The sequence below is a fragment of the Halyomorpha halys genome, unplaced genomic scaffold, assembly GCF_000696795.3.
Source record: "Halyomorpha halys isolate HHAL.00 unplaced genomic scaffold, Hhal_1.1 Scaffold120.1, whole genome shotgun sequence".
Lineage (NCBI taxonomy): Eukaryota > Metazoa > Arthropoda > Insecta > Hemiptera > Pentatomidae > Halyomorpha > Halyomorpha halys.
In genome coordinates, this window is record NW_027108251.1 from 228,335 (window position 1) to 247,545 (window position 19,211).

The following is a 19,211-nucleotide window of genomic DNA, read 5'->3' on the forward strand; positions in this document are numbered from 1 at the left end:
ATACATTTATGCACAAAAATAAGTATCTAAAGAAAACAAGATAACAAAAATGAATCTGAAATTATGTGCACTATTGTTTTGGTGTTTATTAACAAAGTTGTATATACTTTATTAAAAAATACTGATAACATAATAATATTCACTAGTTATGGTTCATCTGATTCTTGCTTTCATTAGTGTACTTAAATTAAAATTATATATAAATTGACCTGAAAACTCAAGAATTTTGTTCCTCACTGATACAGCATCAGTTTTGTAGACTCTCAAGTTAAACTGGATAAAAGGTCTGAGAAAACTTGTTAAGGAACTTGAAAGTCTGATGATCAGGCACAAGAGAGTTATCCTGTGTATCATTATCTTGAGGATTCGTTAACATTTTGGCTTTGCTGGAAACAAGAGGGTGCCAAGGAGGGTGCCTTGGTTCCATAGTTTGAATGTGACCTCAGCCTCGATGAAGTAAAGAAACTCAATAAAGCCACCATTTGGCAACAATGGATTTGGAGCCACCAACATCACAACCCGGAAGATGCCATCTACCAGCTCACTTGACGATAACAGATCCTCATTTTTCGCTTACAGGACACAACCGTCTCAGAGCCTACCTATTCTAAAAGCTCCATATTGGCTTCAGTCCTCACTATGAATTTAGAGAAGGTGAACAAAATGTCACCCCTCCAACTGAGGTGCAGAGAAAACTCTATAGAAGCCTGGAGGACCTCAGGAGTACCTTTTTTTAAACTAATGTTTTAAGATTATCCAGTTATTAAGTTTTTAAAAATAACATTCATCCTCATAAGTTTTCAACTTTGTAAGTACTTAGTTATTATTTTTATTTATTTATTTGGTTAATATTAGTTTTATTACACAGCTCTGAATATTGGTAATCTCTAACATTTTATATTAAATAAAACATTTTACTGCTTTTTTGCACTTTTTTACAAAAACAAGTAAATAATAAAATATTTTGTATTTCACTTACTCTTTAGATCATATTGTAAACTATGGACACTTAATGACTATCTTTGGAATATTCTATAGTGAGACCAGAGTAGAGAAAGTAACTTCTGTCTATATTATCTTCGGAACACATCAATTTCAAAATAAAAACTTAAATTTTTTTGTATTAAAGCTAAGCAGCTATAAATAATGTAAAGTTTAAAATTTTATTTTATTTTTTATATGAAAAATTTTAATCCATTTATTGATGAAAAATCCGTCAAGTGCAATTAAATCCTGTGACTATTTAGGTGGTCACTGGAGATCTTTCCACTCCATACCAAATACTATTGATAATAAGTTACCAAAAATTCTCACCTAAATTTTTTTTAAAAAATGAGATATAAGTTTTGTTGTAAATGGCACATATTTTCTGAATAATTTTTTTTTTTATGTTGAATCTAAATAGAAAATGAATGAAGAATCACATATTTATATTATTTTACCACAGTATAGTAGGACTAGAATGATTTTTAATTGTCACAATTAGATTTTCAGTTCTTTGCTATAAGAAGATTTCCATTAATAGCAAACAAAGATTTTGTATTAGAATATTGTTATCATATATTAAAAAAAAAAAAGTCTCTTTAGGGAATTAAAGGGTTAGTTAGACACGTTTTGGGCATGTTTGAAATGGGTGATTAACTTACTATCTTATTGAAATAATTGTTGTGAAGGTGGTAAGCGTAGAGAATTGAGAAAGGTGAAAAGAATTGTGGCAGAGCATAGTGAAAGGAACCGTTGGTTATGGAATGTGTTATAAAATAATAAATCCACTGAGCTGGATTAGTCATATGGTAGTATGAATCGAACCCACATATAAAATAAGTAACCAACCAATATTTTTGTGAAATCGTGTTTTATAAGTTATATCTTTCATTTTTAAAGATTTTTCATTTAAAAACATAGAGCCAAGGCTCAGCATTCCTCTATATGACTATAAAATATAAATAGAATAATATTTGATTCCTTGTTGTATATGTAGGTTCAACTAATGAAGGTATTTAATGAGAACAAATATTTACAAAAGTATAAAAAAATGTATTTGTCTATTTACTTAATTACATTATTGTACAAAATCACATATTAACTTACAAATTTACATAAGAAAACAATATTATAATACTAGTATTTTCCATCATGATATTTTGGTGGAATTATATGTTTGGTGATCTGTTCCACATCAGCTCCATGGGTGTGTAACTTGATGATTGATGTAGCTGCCTCTCCAGAACTGTATTCTGAACTGTAACCACCCTTGTAACCTTGGGATGATCCATAACCTTTGGATGACTCAAGGCTTCCATGAGATGAACTGTACCCTTTTGATGATTCGAGACTTCCATGGGATGATCCATAGCCTTTTGAATATCCAGAGCTCTCTTCAGAAGAACCATAGCCTTTTGAATAACCGGAGCTCTCTTCAGAAGAACCATAGCCTTTTGAGTATCCGGAGCTCCCTTCAGAGGAACCATACCCTTTTGAGTATCCGGAGCTTCCTTCAGAGGAACCATAGCCTTTTGAGTATCCGGAGCTCCCTTCAGAGGATCCATAGCCTTTTGAGTAACCAGAGCCTTCTTGTGAGGAACCGTAGCCTTTTGATGATCCATAACCAATGTGAGATGAGCTGTAGCCCTTTGATGATCCATAGCCCTTAAATGATGATTCCAAACCTTCTTGTGATGAACCATAACCTGCTCCATGCAACAAGCTATATCCAGCCTTACCATATCCTTCCTGTGATGAACTATAACCACCATGGGAAGCTCCATATACATCTTTAGATCCATAGCTGGTCTCTGGGATCTTATGGAAGCTACTATAACCGCTCTTCTGACCATTGTTGTTTTCTGAGGCTCCATAATAATGATATCCTCCTTTTCCTGATTCGTAGGCTGAGGATTCATACTCACTTACCTCATGGACTTCTGGTTTGTGAATTACAATAGGAGTTGAGTACTTTGATTTGTAGCCTCCATAGTTACCTGCTGCTTCTACTTTGTATCCACCTGCTTGGCTAGCTTGGTGATAGGAATGGTAGGCAGGTTGGACATGGGAACTCACAGAACCATAGTGCCCCTCATTTGATCCATATCCCTTGTAAGCACTTTCTTGACTAGCTTCATGATGGTAGCTGGGTTCATGATGATGATTTTTCTTATCTCCCTTGCCGCTTTCATAGGTAATAAAATTATGGTATGACTTAGCCTGACCTGAACCTTTATAACCTCCACTGGTATATCCCTTAGCTTCTCCATAATTCGACTGGTATTGGTGATATTTGCCTTCAGACTCTGATTTGTATAAGCTGCTTGGGATTATTGGATGAAATCCTGTTTCATATTTTGGAGGAGTTATTGGATTTTTGTAGTACACTGTTTGTGGCTTCTTATAAGAAACTTCTTGCTTATATTCTTCTGTGATTCCGTGATATGTGGGACTTCCACCTCCGTAGCTGGATTTGTAAGCAGATTCCAAAGCACTTCCTTGTGAATACTTTTGTTCTGATCCATGTCCCGATTGGTATCCAAAATGGGACTGTGCACCTCCTGAATAATGTCCAAGACTGGAAGAGCCAAGACCATAGCCGGAACTACTGTGGTAGCCTGAAGAACCGATAGATGACAATGACTGACCGGACTTATAACCTTCTGAGCCACCATAGCTAGAGTGAGATTCGTAAGCTTTTCCACCTTCAGATCCATATCCAAGTTTTGATTCGTGTCCTAATGAAAGACTGGAGTGGTAACCTTGAGATGCTCCTGAAGAAGACCCTAGCCCATACTGGTATCCAGCGCTAGATTTACCGGAACCTGATTGATATCCATGCGATTGAGAACCCAATGAAGACTGATGAGCCGACTGGTAGCCTGAAGATTGATGACCAGAACCATAACTCAATCCTGAACTTGCTCCAGAAGAACCTTGCCCCTTATAGCCTTGCTCTCCATGATATCCAGAAGACTCTTGCTTGTACTGGGATCCACTGTATTGCCCTTCATGATGCTCTTCGTGGTGGCCATGACCATGGTGGTGGCCATAAACTGTGTATTGAACCTTTGTTTTTGAACCATCTTTTTCAGAAATAGTGTATTCACCTTGTGTGCTGTCACCGTTCCTTTCTTCTTTCCTTGTCTGGACTCCTCCTCCATGAGGATCGTGAACTTCTAGTTCAAATTTATATTGTGCTTTGCCATCTGCTTGCACTGCCACAAACAGACCCGCAAGCAGCAATAACTGAAACAAATAAAAATTTATATTAAAAAAAAATTTTTCAGGTACCATAAAAATACGATTATGTCACAACTATCCACTAAATGACTTTGTAGTCAAGTCAGTAACCATGCATAGTATAGAACGGCCGGAATTATTTTTGGAAAACTATCTAAAAATATATAGAAGAACACTACGGATCTAAAATTTTCCAAAATCCAATCAAGAAATTTATGAAAAATGGAAAACTGCAATACGAAAAAGTAGACAGTCTGTTCACGACAAGAAAGATACGAGTATGTTATGTGTAATGACTTGTGACTTGTGAATCAGTTAAATAAAAAAAAAAAATCTGTTCTCCTTTAGTTATTCATAAAATTCTTTAGTAATTTATAATTATAAATTATTGATTATCGCTAACAAGGAGAGCTGTTTATTTTTATCAAACTAACGAAATTCGTATTTGATATCTTAGAGAAAGACTTTTTTGAAAAAAACCTCATTTAAGTTCTGTCAAACTATTTAAATGAAGATATGATCTATTTGATATTAAAGACCATAAAGCTTTAAATTTTATTTTATTGTTACCATGAATGATAAATCGATCTTTATACGTTTCCGTAGTCCTATGCATGAGAAGTTTACGTTTGACCAATTTCTATTAATATGTTGCAATGCCTGGTTTTCAAAGACAGACCCTGTTTCCTTGTGACTTAACAGATTAGCTAGACAGTTGAGTGGAATTTCAACTTTCTAAATGAGGGAACAGGCAATGGTTTGATTTTCCTCCGTTATGTATATAGGCGAACAGGTATTGGAGCAGTTCCTATCATTAGGGCGAAATGTGTAAATGGGGCTTCCTGTGCCAGTTGTAGGCGAGCTCATGATTGACATCTGGCCTAGTGGGGGTACTTCAACACCTCGCTCGACGGGTTTCCATTGCAATATCGATTTGTTTAAGTAATTCTTCACGTAATCGATTTGTTTTTATTATTCCAGCTTAAAAGGAATCTAATACTGATTGGATTCTTGGAATGTTGATTACATCATCATTACATGCCCATATTGCTTGGTATAATACAATACAAAACACGAATTTATACAGCTGAGGAAAATTCTAATAAAATTTTATGTATTTACTTCTCAATGGTAAAGGTTTTTTTTGAAAAATGATAAATTTACTCAATTTATTTCGAAATGTAAATGTTCCTGTGTTAAATAGGTGTTAGAAATCCTAATTTGTAATAAAAAAATATTTTACCCATATGAAATACAACCATGATATTTTTTAAATAATAATTTTACAAAAATGGATACATTGTTTTAAACAATTTTCATTTTCAAAAATAAGCAAAAATTAACCATTTTAAAATTGAGGTGTAGCTTTTCTTTGATAATAAAATTGTTTATATAATAAAACAATAAACAATTTTATAGAAATTCTAAAAAGTTTTTCAGACCCTCCCAATATCCCTACCCTCGTATAGAGGGCGTTGATTTTTTAAACTCGCAAAGGGAGCAAAAGTGCTTTGCTACAGTTCTTGCCCAGGTATTGTTATAATCAAGTATTATGAAAAACTGTCCTACACACTTGATAAAACTAATTTATAAAAGATAAATATTATATTCAAAAATGTAACGACCTTGTATTATATTTTCAATTTCTGAATACATTAAATTAATATTTTCACTATTAAAAACCAAATTTGGACAACACTTATTTCGAATACATCGTAAAAAATACAAAAAAAAAAATCACCTTGATTCGTATAATTTTTGTCTACCATTTCATATTTACATAAAATTATTAAGCAGAATAAAACCTGGCAATATAAATATATTTGAAAGGTCTGATTAGATGATCAGTTTCTTTAATAATCACATAATTAAAATAATATATTCCTTGATTAAAATATTTTTAATAATTTATTTTTTACCTAAGCGCGTGAAATTAATGCATAAATTTAAACAAAAATATTAACAAAATAATTTTATTATTGTGAAATTTACTTCTTTGATTTCTCTTTCTGACCAAAAAATAAAATAATTTTTATAAGCTTAGTAAAAAAATAAAATAAAAATTATTTTCGTATTTTGTATAGCTATATTTTTTAATTTCATTAAATACTTTTTTTTATATAAATATAAGGTTTTAGTTATATTAGTTGTAAGTCCATCATTTTAAATGCACCATGGCCTCTTAGCTATTGCTATGTATTGAAATAACATCATAAAACTGTTTTACTATTGAAATAGTTATAATTTGAACAGTTTATATTTTTTTTATATAATTTTAGAAATAGCTGAGGGTTTGTACATTGTATTGTGTAATATCTTTTACAACTAGTATAGACTTGTTTAAAAAACGTTTTATTTATTTGCTTGACTAGTGTTTTACGAAACCTTTTATAAATAATCTTGTTATAATTCGATGTCGCTATGCTATCAGAGACTGAAGTCACACCAAACAGACTCTAGATCGTCAAGAAAAAGAAAAATTCAGGAATATTTTTGAACAATTTATCTGCTTAACTTACATGTTTTTTCCATGAGATAATACATTATATGTTCCTAACATTCGCAATTAATATCAATAATTTTGATTGAACATACTAAGTTCCTGGACTGCCTTCAGAGAGTATTTCGTAATAACATAAGATTTCAAACAATGTAAATTTATTAATAGTACTAAAATTATCATTTAAAAAGTTATACAAAGTTAACGATTTTTCAAAAATATAATCTAAGGAATATTGTCTAAAGGAAGAAAAAACTATTTATTAGATTTGACATTTTGACAATTGTTGCAAATCTTCATCACCTTAAGATACAAACATTGCGAAGTATGGTAGAATTGTAAGATTAAAAATATAAAATTACAATAAAATGAAGTTGAAATGAATAAGAATTAAATTTCTATCCATTTCAACTTTAGTATTCTTTTAAATTATTCCATTAATTTTTATATGACTTTCTGTATGTGATCTATTTGTCCTACTGAACTTCATAATACTTGTATCTCTTTTATTCAGCCCTGAAGTCGAAAAGTAGGTATACAACAAATAGTTTTTCTCTGAGATTTATTACTACCCTCATTTGACCATTACGCGGTGCATATTCCTTTAATGAAATATTGTAACTGAACAATCTATTAGTAATTTATAATTTGTAATCACGAACTTGATATGATCTATTGGTATTCGTAAACAAATTCCAAATATTATTTAAAAAATGGAATAAATAATTACTATCTAAACGTATGTTTGAACGTGTTTAAAGCTAAAATAATTAATTTCATGTTATTTTGCCTTATGATATAATTCAAATTCACAATTATTTACCTATTATAAAATAAAATATTAAACATTAAATAAGAACTGTTGATTTTTTTTAAAACTATTTATTTTACGTAAAATTTAAATTATGTGGCCTGAACATGTAATTTTCTCCGAGCAATTGAATTAATCAATATAAAATCTAACATACTAAGCATGGAACTAATATGGTTATTTCAATATAATCAGATATATTATTTTTTATAAAAATTTCAAATTTATCCATTTATTTTTCATTTGGTAAATGATAATATCTCAGTATTTATTTAATTAATAAAATAATAATATTAAAATCTTCATTATGCATTATCCTGTTTGGTAGCTGAAGTTTAGGTAAATATTAATATTTACATACGCATGTTTAATAACGGTAAATATGTTATTTTTTATATAAATGATATTGTGTCAAATATAATAAATTTTACCAGATCATTATTTATGTGGTCAAATTGTAATTGCATTAAATAATGTTCCTATTTTTAAGTTCAGTTATTTCAAATTATTTCCAAAAAGCTGTTTTACTATTTGAATAGTTTGAATTTTGACGGCACCTATTTTTTATTTTATTTGAATAATTATAAAATTTACGTTTTTTAAAATATAACAAAACAATCACTATCGTGTATTCCTTGATTAAGCATCTTCTTGTTCTTTGTAAGCTGAAAATTTCCAATAAATTACAGCATAAATCAGAATATACTTCAGATACACATACTTCAGAAAAAAAAAGTCGAATTATTTTATAATAGATATACATTAATAGTTGCAACTATATACTTAATAAAAGGGCATTTATCGTTTTGTAAGATGATTGATATTGTGAAAAAAATTAATAAACCTTAGCAGAGCAAGATTTTTATTACATTTTGATACAATGCGTCTTCAATATATTTTTACAAAATTAAAACAATTTCCATGTAATTCTCACATATCAATTTTTCTGTTTGAAATTTGAAATTTTTCAATAAATTAAAACCGTAATCAATAATTTATGACAAATTAAGTCTATTACACTAGAAATTAGATAAAATTTAATAATTACATATCTATATTTAATAAAGCAAAATTTAGCATTTATAATATTATGAATCGTATTGTGACAAATTTAATATTTTTCTCTATAAATTGTGCGATAAAAAAAAATTGAATACAAGCGGTAGTGATATTAAATTACACTATTAATTAATTACTTTAATTAAATAATATTAAATTAAGCATACAATGAATAAGTGTTTGTTTAACCATGGAAATAGTTTCAATTTATCGATTTTTTTTTATTAGGCAAATTATCAAATTTTATCATTTTTCTAATTAAATCTTTATTATGTATTTTCCTGTTTGGAAACTGAAATTAAAAATAAAAATATTAAATTAAAACCGCATCGATAATTCAGAATAATTAAAGCTAAATAAATAAAAAATTTAATTTAGCAATCAATTAAATTTAATGTAAACTTTATTATTGAAAAAATGACATTTTGCAATATGATGAATATTAAGTGATAAAATTGTTGTGGAATTAACGGTGGGGATACTAAATTAATTTATATATATATATGTATATGTATATATTATTGTAGATTGTGTGTACCCACCTTGTACATTCTGTCTGGAAGGAGGCTGGTCTGTTTCTGGCGTTGTGCCGGCTGGAAGCCGGTTATATAGTGGATCGGCCTCTGTCTTCCACCAATTAACCCTATAGCTTTCACTACCACATATTCCATAGCCAAACTTTTTTTTATATAATGTTGCCCAAATTTTCGAGTGGTATCTAAGATGCCTGTAAGGATCTCTGTGTATTCCAGCTTACTTGCAGAGTACGGTATGTCTTGAAGAAGCACCCCTTTGTTTCAGAACTGGTTGAATCATCCCGAGAGCCTTTCCCTCCCATGATCGACAAGCTTTTGATTTCGTAGGTACCACTTTTTTTTTTAATTATTAAATTTTTTACTTCAATATTTTTACTTTTTTTAATGTACGGTTAAGGTGTTGCAATAATCTATCAGTAATTTAAAAATTATTGTATTAATCAATTTGAACATAGAAAATCATGTATTTTTTCCACAAGATATCTATAGCACATTTTAGGCTTGAAATAAAGTATTAATCACGTATTCTTGTATATATATTCTTAGGAGTAATAATTCAGTTTTATTAATCGTATTTATTTTTTTATTGAAAACAATTAGAAAAAAACTTATCATCTTTATTTGCAATAAACGAACAAAAACTTTAAATTTTCATATATTCCAAAACAGAAAATAATTTCAATATTTACAATTTTTGTTATAAACAACTTTATTGTTGCTGTTTGTTTTTAGTGGGACTCATTTTTTATCATGAAATATTAATCAAAAATATTAGATTTCATTGTATAATATACAAATATATACATGGCTTTTTTTAAAAACTATTTTTTAATATTTTCATGTTCACCGCAGTCTTAATATTAAAGTCTATTATTAAATATACAACTCTTGGGAGTGTTATAATAATTTATTTTAAATTCTGATAATTGCAATGTTAAAAGTCATTTAAAAATATATAATTACAGAAATATAATATTGCTAAAATAATATTTTCAGTGATTCACTTCAGTGTATTTACCTTTATTTTCTGGTAGCACAATATTTTTTAAATTTAATAATGAAAAATATGTTATTATTATTTTATCTAAAAAAAATAAGAAAATAAATTAAATTACCACACCACGGCTGGCAAAACATATTTGCACCATTGCATATATCACGTCTCCATTCTAGCCTTGAAACAGTCTTTAAATAGTAATAAATGAAAACGTTCCATAAAAAAAAAATTTATCTATTTTCAGGACTTGCCACTAACGAATGAATATAGATCTTTATTTAAAGTAATATTTCAAAATTTATTTTTCAAAATAAACATTTGTTAGAGTAGTAAGAATGAGTGTAAAGACAAAGTGAGTATAAAATAAATAGCACACAAAAAAACTATATTAAATAAATAATTGCAAAAAGAGACTTAAATATATTTTAAGCGAATAAAAAGATTAATTAATCACTAATCTTCTGATCAAAATTGCTGATTTTCTAATTGAGTTTTACATAGTGTAAAAATAAAATTTGATTTTTATATTTTATACGATATTTGTATGTAAATAAAAAGTGAAATAGAAAAATTAAAATATCTTTTATTAATGACTTTAGAATAATAAACCTTATTTAATTTAAGAATCTTTTAATTATGTCTAATTAAAAAATTTATAGCATAATTAAAACATCTATTAGTGTATAAATAGTGGATGCATGACTGTATCTTAGAGGTAAAACATTTTTTTATAAATTTTCCTCCAAGGCCAGAAATTATTTCACAATCGAGAATGCAATATTGTGATAAAAGACGTCTATAGAATTAACATTTATTAAATAATTATATAATACAGTCTTATAAAAACATAAGGTAAAACAAAAATATAACTGGGCATAATAGGGCAAAAATGCAATGATTTTAATTCCTATAGCTTAAAATTAACATTGACGCATAAATTATTAAAAATAATTACTTTACAGGTAAATGTAGAATATCTGAACTCTTCTTTAAAAAGATACCAAATTTACTGGTTGCTTCCTGCTTGAATTTGTGTTGGTATGTTCTAGTGCACTAGTTCTACTTTCTGCAATTATTTCAGTATTTATCAGACGAAACATTTCAAATCAACTGATTTTGACGATAAATAGGAAATATGGGCCACACGCGTTATTTGAGGATTTATTTCTTTTAAAAAAAATATATTTAGGTAAGTTATATTTCTAATTATATTTATTAAGGTTCCCTTTCGAATTCAAAATAGCTTTAAAGTTAAATATTTATTTATTTAAAATAAAATTTAATATTTTTTTGTTTCAAATTTCTTTATTCCAATTGTACACGTACGTTTAAAACAAGCGTTATCATTTTTGAGGTAGTATTCCACCTTATCGTACAATTATATCTTATGATAAAGATATCAAAACGTTTGTTATTTTATCTCAAGGAAACTGTTCAGGATTGTATTTCTTTGTTTTAGTGTTTGTTGACAACGCAGTTCATTCCCCTTTATAATTATTATTATATAGATTATTTTCAACGCGCAGACATCTTAGCATTCGCACTGTGGAATTTTGATTCATGTTTATGGGCAGTAAACCAACGGGTGAACACAATGATGTACAGTTTTCATGATGATGTTTAGTACTATGTTATTGTTAACAATCAATTTTATGTAATGGTAATTAAGAAATGATTTTTGCAGTACATTTTAGGACTCATGTCACGACAGTTGAATAAGTAAATATATAAATATAAAACCAATGAAGCATACAGTCAGCACAAGTGTGTAAACATTCTGCCAAATCCCGTATTTTGAAAGACAAAAAAATGGTTTAAAAAAATTTAAGATTTATCTTTATTTTCATACCCTTTTTATTCATTTAAACAAAAACAGATACATATACAAATACAAGTACAAATACATATATACCGGTAAATATATTTTTATCCTTGTATTGCCCAAAGGCGTTTTAAGGAGTTAAGAATGGTCCGCTGTGGGCGGGGGGTATGGCATAGCATTGTTTTGTGTTACAGTTAAAGTTTTATCATGCTAAGGTGTTATTTTTAATAGGTACCAGGAACTGATAAACTACGGACTATACAAATGTGATTTTGTTATTTAGCATTTGGTTCTAACCTTTTCACTTTTTTTTCAACGATATTTTATTTCACAATTTTGATTCCTAAAGCGCTTTATAATAACTAACTATGTTTACGTATATCCTTCGAATCATGATTTTTAAAAGGGTTTTTTCAATAAAAAAAAGTTTCTATCTTATATTTATGAATGACTAATAGCATTTATAATAAATAAGATAAGTCGAGGCGTTCTTAGTTAATAATAGGTTTTTTAAAAAATATTTATAGCTAGCGAGGCCTACCGAGCCAAAGTAGAGGGCAATAGTTGAAGAGGACTGCCTAGAAGGAAATGGGAAGATGAGGTAAAAAGCGACTTCCAAAGAAGAGGACTTGAATGGACCGGCAGAGCTGGAGAGGGCTCTTAAACTTCCTCCTCACACTGCTTAATATGGTTCGAGGATGGTTAATGGTGGCTTAATGGTTAGAGGATTGATGATGAAAAAATATTTAATATCATCTTACAGTGCTGAACTGTAGAGGAAAACTAAGTGAGGTGACTTCCCTTTCTATGGCCTACCATTAGAAAAGTCAGATACATGTTAACCTGTGTGATTTTGATATGCAGAGTTGGCTACTAAGAAGCATTCATTAAAGTTAAAGCTGATTTATAATTTTTTTTAGTGTTAATTTATGGATTTAGCATTGATAGTTATTATACTTTGAAATCACAGAGGTTTAAGCATAGGTCTGATTTATATTCAGGATTGTATTTCTTTGTTTTAGTGTTTGTTGACAACGCAGTTCATTCCCCTTTATAATTATTATTTATAACAATAAATAATTTGATTAAAAATAACGCTTAAACGTTTTTGTGTTGAGCGGATGTGGCAAGTGGCAAGTGCGTATTATTTCCTGCTCACTTTATTTATAAAAGGACAATTTGATTAAAATAAAAATTTTAAAAATCAATTCTTTACTTTTATTCATTTAACGTGAACAACGTTAACCTTCCCTCAACTCCATTGACTTCACAGGAAAAAATGCACTACTCAGTAAAATTTTGACTAATTTAAAATATCAGCAATAATATTTTGTTTGAAATTAACATAAACAGGTTTCGTGGTCTTGCCCTTTGATCCTATCAATCTTAGCCTTGGAAGAAAAAAAATCATTTATGCTTTGCCCCATTTCACAGAGTAAGTACAAACTTGCATCTACATAGTGCCTTTCGAATTTTTTTTATTACAAAATGAACCACCTAATTACTATCGAGGTTTTTTTATTGAAAATGATTCAATTCCCCATTTTCAGAATTAAACTATCAATATCCTAGCAGTTGGATAATTAAAATTTTAGTCTTCATTTACCTCAATTAATATGACAGCAAAAATATGAAATTCATTTTTGAAATAAGTGAATACCTTGTTGTTATAAAATCGTATTTTTGGGCTTTAAACATTTTGTCTTTTCAATCCTGCAATTGTTCTAGGATTTTTAAGGTTTTGCACTCTATCACAGCTCCTATGAATTTTGTTGTAAGGTTGGAAATTTGTTTTTAATTAGGTTGGAGTTGGAGAAATGTCTTTTGTTGGTCTCAGTTTCTTCTCCCCCCCCCATAATTTTGTTCGAATTTTTAAGCAAAAATGAAAAAAATAAAATAACTTTTCATAAATTTATTAATTTACAGGACTGGTTTAAACTTTGGAAATCGCGACTATATCACGATGAATCATTTCATATCACCTCTACTCTCCAAAATAAAACGTACCTTCCCTCCCCCCCACCAAGTTTTATTTTGCTATTCGCCGATTCCACTGACAGAAAGTGTACACTACCTTGGAGTAAAAAAAAAGAAAATAAAATATGTAAATTCTGAACCAAAGACTGAGACTTCTTTTTTTCACTCCTTTCGAAACAACCGAAATAGAAATTGATTACTTACCAACTTGGATCTAAGTATCTCAAATATTTGGGAAAGAAAAAAAGAATCACATTAACAAGCTTCAAATTTATTTCTGGCAAAAACATCCAGGACAATTACAAAAGCTCCTTATTACGTCAACAACATAACTTAAAACACTGACCTTTACATTCCAACTGTTAATAAACACAAACGACTTCCTGATACTCTCATAAATGTACACTACTATGGTCACAACAGTCACGCCCGATATCGTTTGCAAAAGACTGAAGAGGAGCTGCATGAACAACCTTCTCATCTAATAATTAAATTTTATACCACGCTTGGAGAAGGTGCCGCTGAGTACTACCCCTCCCTCCCGCCATGTTTTTGTCAAGGCATTTTCAAAAGTAATTCATCACATTCACTGGTTTTCATCTCAAATTACAGGTGTGAATAAAGAGATTCAGTTAAAAAATATAAATAAATTGATCATTTGCTACTCAAACAAGAATTAGGAAATAATACAACCATCGTAGAGCTGGTATCACTTCTTTAGTTTTCCAATGACGACAAAAAAAATTCGAAGAACTTCATGTTTCCTATTTTTGATATTATCTAAAATATGTTATTATAATACCTCGACTGTTGTTATTTTAATTATTAATTATTTACTAAACTATTGGCTAATTTCATTGGTGAGTAGTACCAAATAAATTATAACCAAAGGATTCAATAAATTTTTATTCGCAAATCCGATATTGTAGTTATTTTAGAAACTTTTATTTATTTAATGTAATTTACAACTGTACAAAATAATACAATAAGTAAATATGTTGTATGTTTCATATACACTTGAAAATCTGGGGAAGGAACTACCCATCGGTGGTACTTCAAACATTAATTTAAATTAGAAGGTCCCGTGGCCATCTTCTTTTCAGACGCCTCGGAGGATTATCAGGGATAATTAAGAATTAATGGGTTAGGATGGTTAAGAAGTTTGGAATGTCTGTTTTGGGCCAAATCTGCAACGAATGGGATGTTAATTGTGAATGAGTTTATTTGTAACGTAATAAGGAGTATCAAGGATTTTACGTAGGGTTTTGGATTGTAAGGATTGGATGCGGGAGGAATTAGATGGTTTGGTAGAGCCTCAGAGCTCAATTCCATATGTCCAAATTGGTCTGCTTATCGTATTATACTAATTTTTTGTACTGAATGGGAAGTTTAGAGCGTTTGTCAAGTAAGTGTTGTAGCAATCGGAATCTACGAGCAGTTTCTTGTCGTTTCAGTCTTGTGTGTGGATTCCAAGTACGTCTCTTGATTTTAGAAACTTAAAAAAAAAAAATAATTTTTTCTATAAAGGTTAGTAAAATTGAAACATTACAATTGTTTATTACCTAATTCATTCTACATGGAATAACTAATAACTGTCCACTAATAACTATCTACTACAAATTTTGGAATAATACTAAGAAAAGACTGAAATGAAGAAAGGGTTATTTGATTTTTCCAGACCCTAACTGTCCTTTTCACATGCTAGTCTGTTTATTTCTGTTTTACATTCTATATATTTATTATCAATGTTATTAATTGCCTCTTATATGTTTACAATTAAGAAAAGTAATAAGAAATTTTGTAGGTTAAAAGTTTCATATTGATTTTCAAATTACCTATTGCAGCCATAATTGATAATTTTTTTGAATGTTTTTAATAACCAATAACAAGCCACACTTAACTAGGCAATGTATTACAGAATCTTAATTGCTTGCTGATTAAAATTGTCATCAAGCTTTATTAACGAATAATTTAATTATTATGATTCTTTATTACATACATTTGAACCCCGTTAATTAATTTTCAATATTTCAAATAACAAGGGAAAGTGTAGATTTCGAAACCTTGCAATTTTGACTAATTTTTTCGTCTGATCCAATTTTATAATTATTCGAGTCCTTAAGGATCGTTTTGGTTGCTAAGGATACCATTAGTTCAGAAAACTGTGTCGCCAAAAAAATAATTACATCTCAATGCCAATATGATTTGACGCTTTATCGATTCAAGGGAACGCCCTGACAGATCCCACACAATAAAAGACAAGAGTGCATTAGTCTGTGGTTCAATATCTATTGTTATGTTTTCGAATTAAATTAAATATATAGTTCTTGAAACATGTGTACAACCTTTTCATAAATGAAGTTGTCTTAAGGCCACTGTTGTGCGGTTAACTAGAGGTTGGTGCAGCCTTCCTTTGTACTGGTTTGTGAATACTAAGGATAGAACAATGCACTAGTAGTATGCACTGCTACAGGAGTAGGAAATGAAAATTTAAATATAAAAAAAAAAGGTTTTGGAACAACTAAAGAGTTCGAATTTGCTTAAATTCAAAGATTCACTTATACTGAAAAAATCATGGCGGTGAAGGCATAATTCAACAGGTTATTTAAGTCATTAGCAGAAATTTCTAGATGTGCACATGATGATATTCAGGTTAATGAGATCAGTTTGATTTTTAGTGTGTTATGACGATTAGGAAAGTTCTCAAACTTTTTTGTATAAAATCTTCCTTCAAATACATTTTCCTAAATGTATGAATATTACTTTGCCAATGGAATTTTTAATTTCAACATAAACAAGATGCATATTATAGAGTCATCAAAAAGATCATTTTTCTAGTATTAGGATTGTCCAGTTATGCCTGAAACTGGCAGGCCGTATGTAGCCGAGGAAGATAAGGCTCAAAAATCTCAAAACTGCAGCAGCACCGGTAGGAATCCGGTCTAGATTATTTTTTTTATGAGCCTCTTGCTAGTCATTTCTGAGATAAAGGAGTTTATCTAAAGTTAACCGACCTATTCTAACCATGGAGGATTCCAAGTTTTTATTTCGTGGGCCCGCTACAAAATAAAAGTCAACACCCCCAGACCGGAATTGATGATAGTCAAAGTTGACACTATAACTCGCTCGCCTACGAATAGTCCTAGATCTAAGGGATTGAATTTTCGTCACAGTCTCGCGGAATGGAAGCTTGACCTATGGAAGCTTTAACTCTGGTTAAAATAGGTTAGTTCCTCTACACTACACCTCTGTATGTCAGAAATAACCAGGTAAGAGGTAATAAAAAAAGACTGAAAAATCATAATAGTAATGCTTTATCGAATTGTGACTGACAGGAGTTTTAATTTACCTATAAAACAACACATTTTTGTAAATCAGTATCATATTAAATATTCTGGATAAAGTATATTTATAAAATAATTGAACTCAAGAAGAAGGTCTCGGATAAAGAAGACCAATAAATTTACTTGATTATAAAAAACAAGCCTTTAGAATTTAAAAAAAAGTTTAATAAGACGAATTTTATTTAATTTTTTATTTTTTATTCAATAAATAGTAACATTCAATTTATCATGATTTATCTGCCGACTATTGGTACAGAGTTCCCAGCCTCCATCTGGTACAAAGCATATGTCCGGTTAATTTAGTTTATGAAATAGTTGTAAATTATTCATTCATGTTTTTTGAAGTTCTGACCCAAAATTTTACCTTTAATTTTTCTGCCGAGATTTCCATTAGGCTGGAATACATCATAATTTTACTCGCGCTAAAAAAAAAAAAGTTAATAAACATGTACAATAATATCGATATAATTTACACCCGAATTGTAGCTAATTTTATCCTATTAAAATTGTTATCAAACGATAAGTAGAACAATTCATGTTTTTCATGGAACTTGGCAAAAATAGGAGAAAAAAAAACTTGGAAAAAATTATTGAAAAACTAAAACAAAATTAGCCGTTGCTTGGAATCCGGAAATAAATATAAATTATTTTGCATTATCAAAATATTAAGGAACACGTTTATAAAATTTAATTATTTTGTGAGATGGTCAAGCAAAAATATATTCCTTTTTTCTGGACCAATTAACATGTACTGGCCAAGTCTATAGTTTTAGGGGATTGTTACTTTTTTTATCTTTCTTCTGCTCACCTATTTTATTTGAGTAGGTCAATTTTCTTTTTTTTTACAGAATCTGATAGAAAATGAAATTTTAAGTTGAATTTATATAAGGATTCTTTTTGATCTAACAGTGATGGAAACCGAACAAACGTATGGAACAAAATCGTTTCAGGATTCAATTTTCCGTAAGAAATCACCATATGTTGAAGCGTCTTTATCATAACGGAAATTTGAGATTGGTCGGTCACCCTAGGATACTTAAATTATGTTTCTCATAGGGAATTAAATTTTCAAAGTTGTTGTTTACACTTATTCAAATTTCTACACAAAACGCCCTAAACAAATTGAATTCAACTTCTTGTGATTGAACAAATATCCGATATAAAATCGTTTTAAATTTCATTTATTACAAAATACTGATCTACATGACTATAATAAGGCCTATCTGGACATACGGAGTTGAGCTGTGTGGCTCCACTAAACCATCGAATTCCTCCCGAATCCAATCCTTACAATCCAAAATCCTTCGTAAAATCCTCAATGCTTCATACTTTGTCACAAATCAAGTCATCCATCAGGACTTCAATGTCCCATTTGTTGCCGATTTGGTCAGAACCAGATACCAATCCTTCCATAATAAACTTCCCAACCACCCAACTCGTTTCTAACCTGGCTTCTTCTTCGTTACCTAATAGTCCTCTTAGGCGTCTGAAAAGAAGATGGCCTCGAGATCTTCTCCTCTAAAAAGTATTTTTGGAGTTCTATCAATGCGTAGATACTCCACATGTTTGCATCATGTCATTATGGCACTTGCAGAAAATTAACTTGGTGTGTATATATGTATATAGTTGTAAATAAATTATTAAAAAAAAAATCAGAATTAATAACAAGTTATTCCATCCTATAGGAAATTCTTGGGTTAGGTGCTATAAAGATGGCCAGACTATTACAAAATCTTTAAAAATATAGACCACATTTCAAATTGCCCAGAAAAAAATTAAACTAAAATTTATTTTAAAAAATGCTTTCTGTTTATAGTAATATTTATAACCAAACAATTTTAGACGTTTTTCGGCTGTATAGTTATCAATCTTATCATTAATTGACAATATCTTGAGATAACCAGATATTTACCAATCATAATGAATGCAGGGGATAGA

The 19,211-nt window shown here is 29.6% G+C and overlaps 1 protein-coding gene across 2 annotated transcripts in view; it reads right to left on the bottom strand.

Moving 5' to 3' along the window:
• Window positions 1-2,016: 2,016 nt before the first annotated feature.
• Window positions 2,017-19,211, bottom strand: part of LOC106678030 (hornerin) — an 80,869-nt gene continuing 63,674 nt past the window's right edge. The window contains exons 1-2 of one of the 2 annotated variants that reach the window (XM_014416307.2): window positions 9,140-9,190; window positions 2,017-4,233 (exon numbers count right to left, since the gene is read on the bottom strand). In XM_014416307.2, coding sequence (XP_014271793.2) covers window positions 2,122-4,233; window positions 9,140-9,148 — 2,121 coding nt within the window. In that variant the 5' untranslated portion in view covers window positions 9,149-9,190 and the 3' untranslated portion in view covers window positions 2,017-2,121. Of the gene's footprint in view, window positions 4,234-9,139; window positions 9,191-19,211 lie in introns of those variants that run through there. The other variant, XM_067046618.1, reaches the window with a different exon arrangement.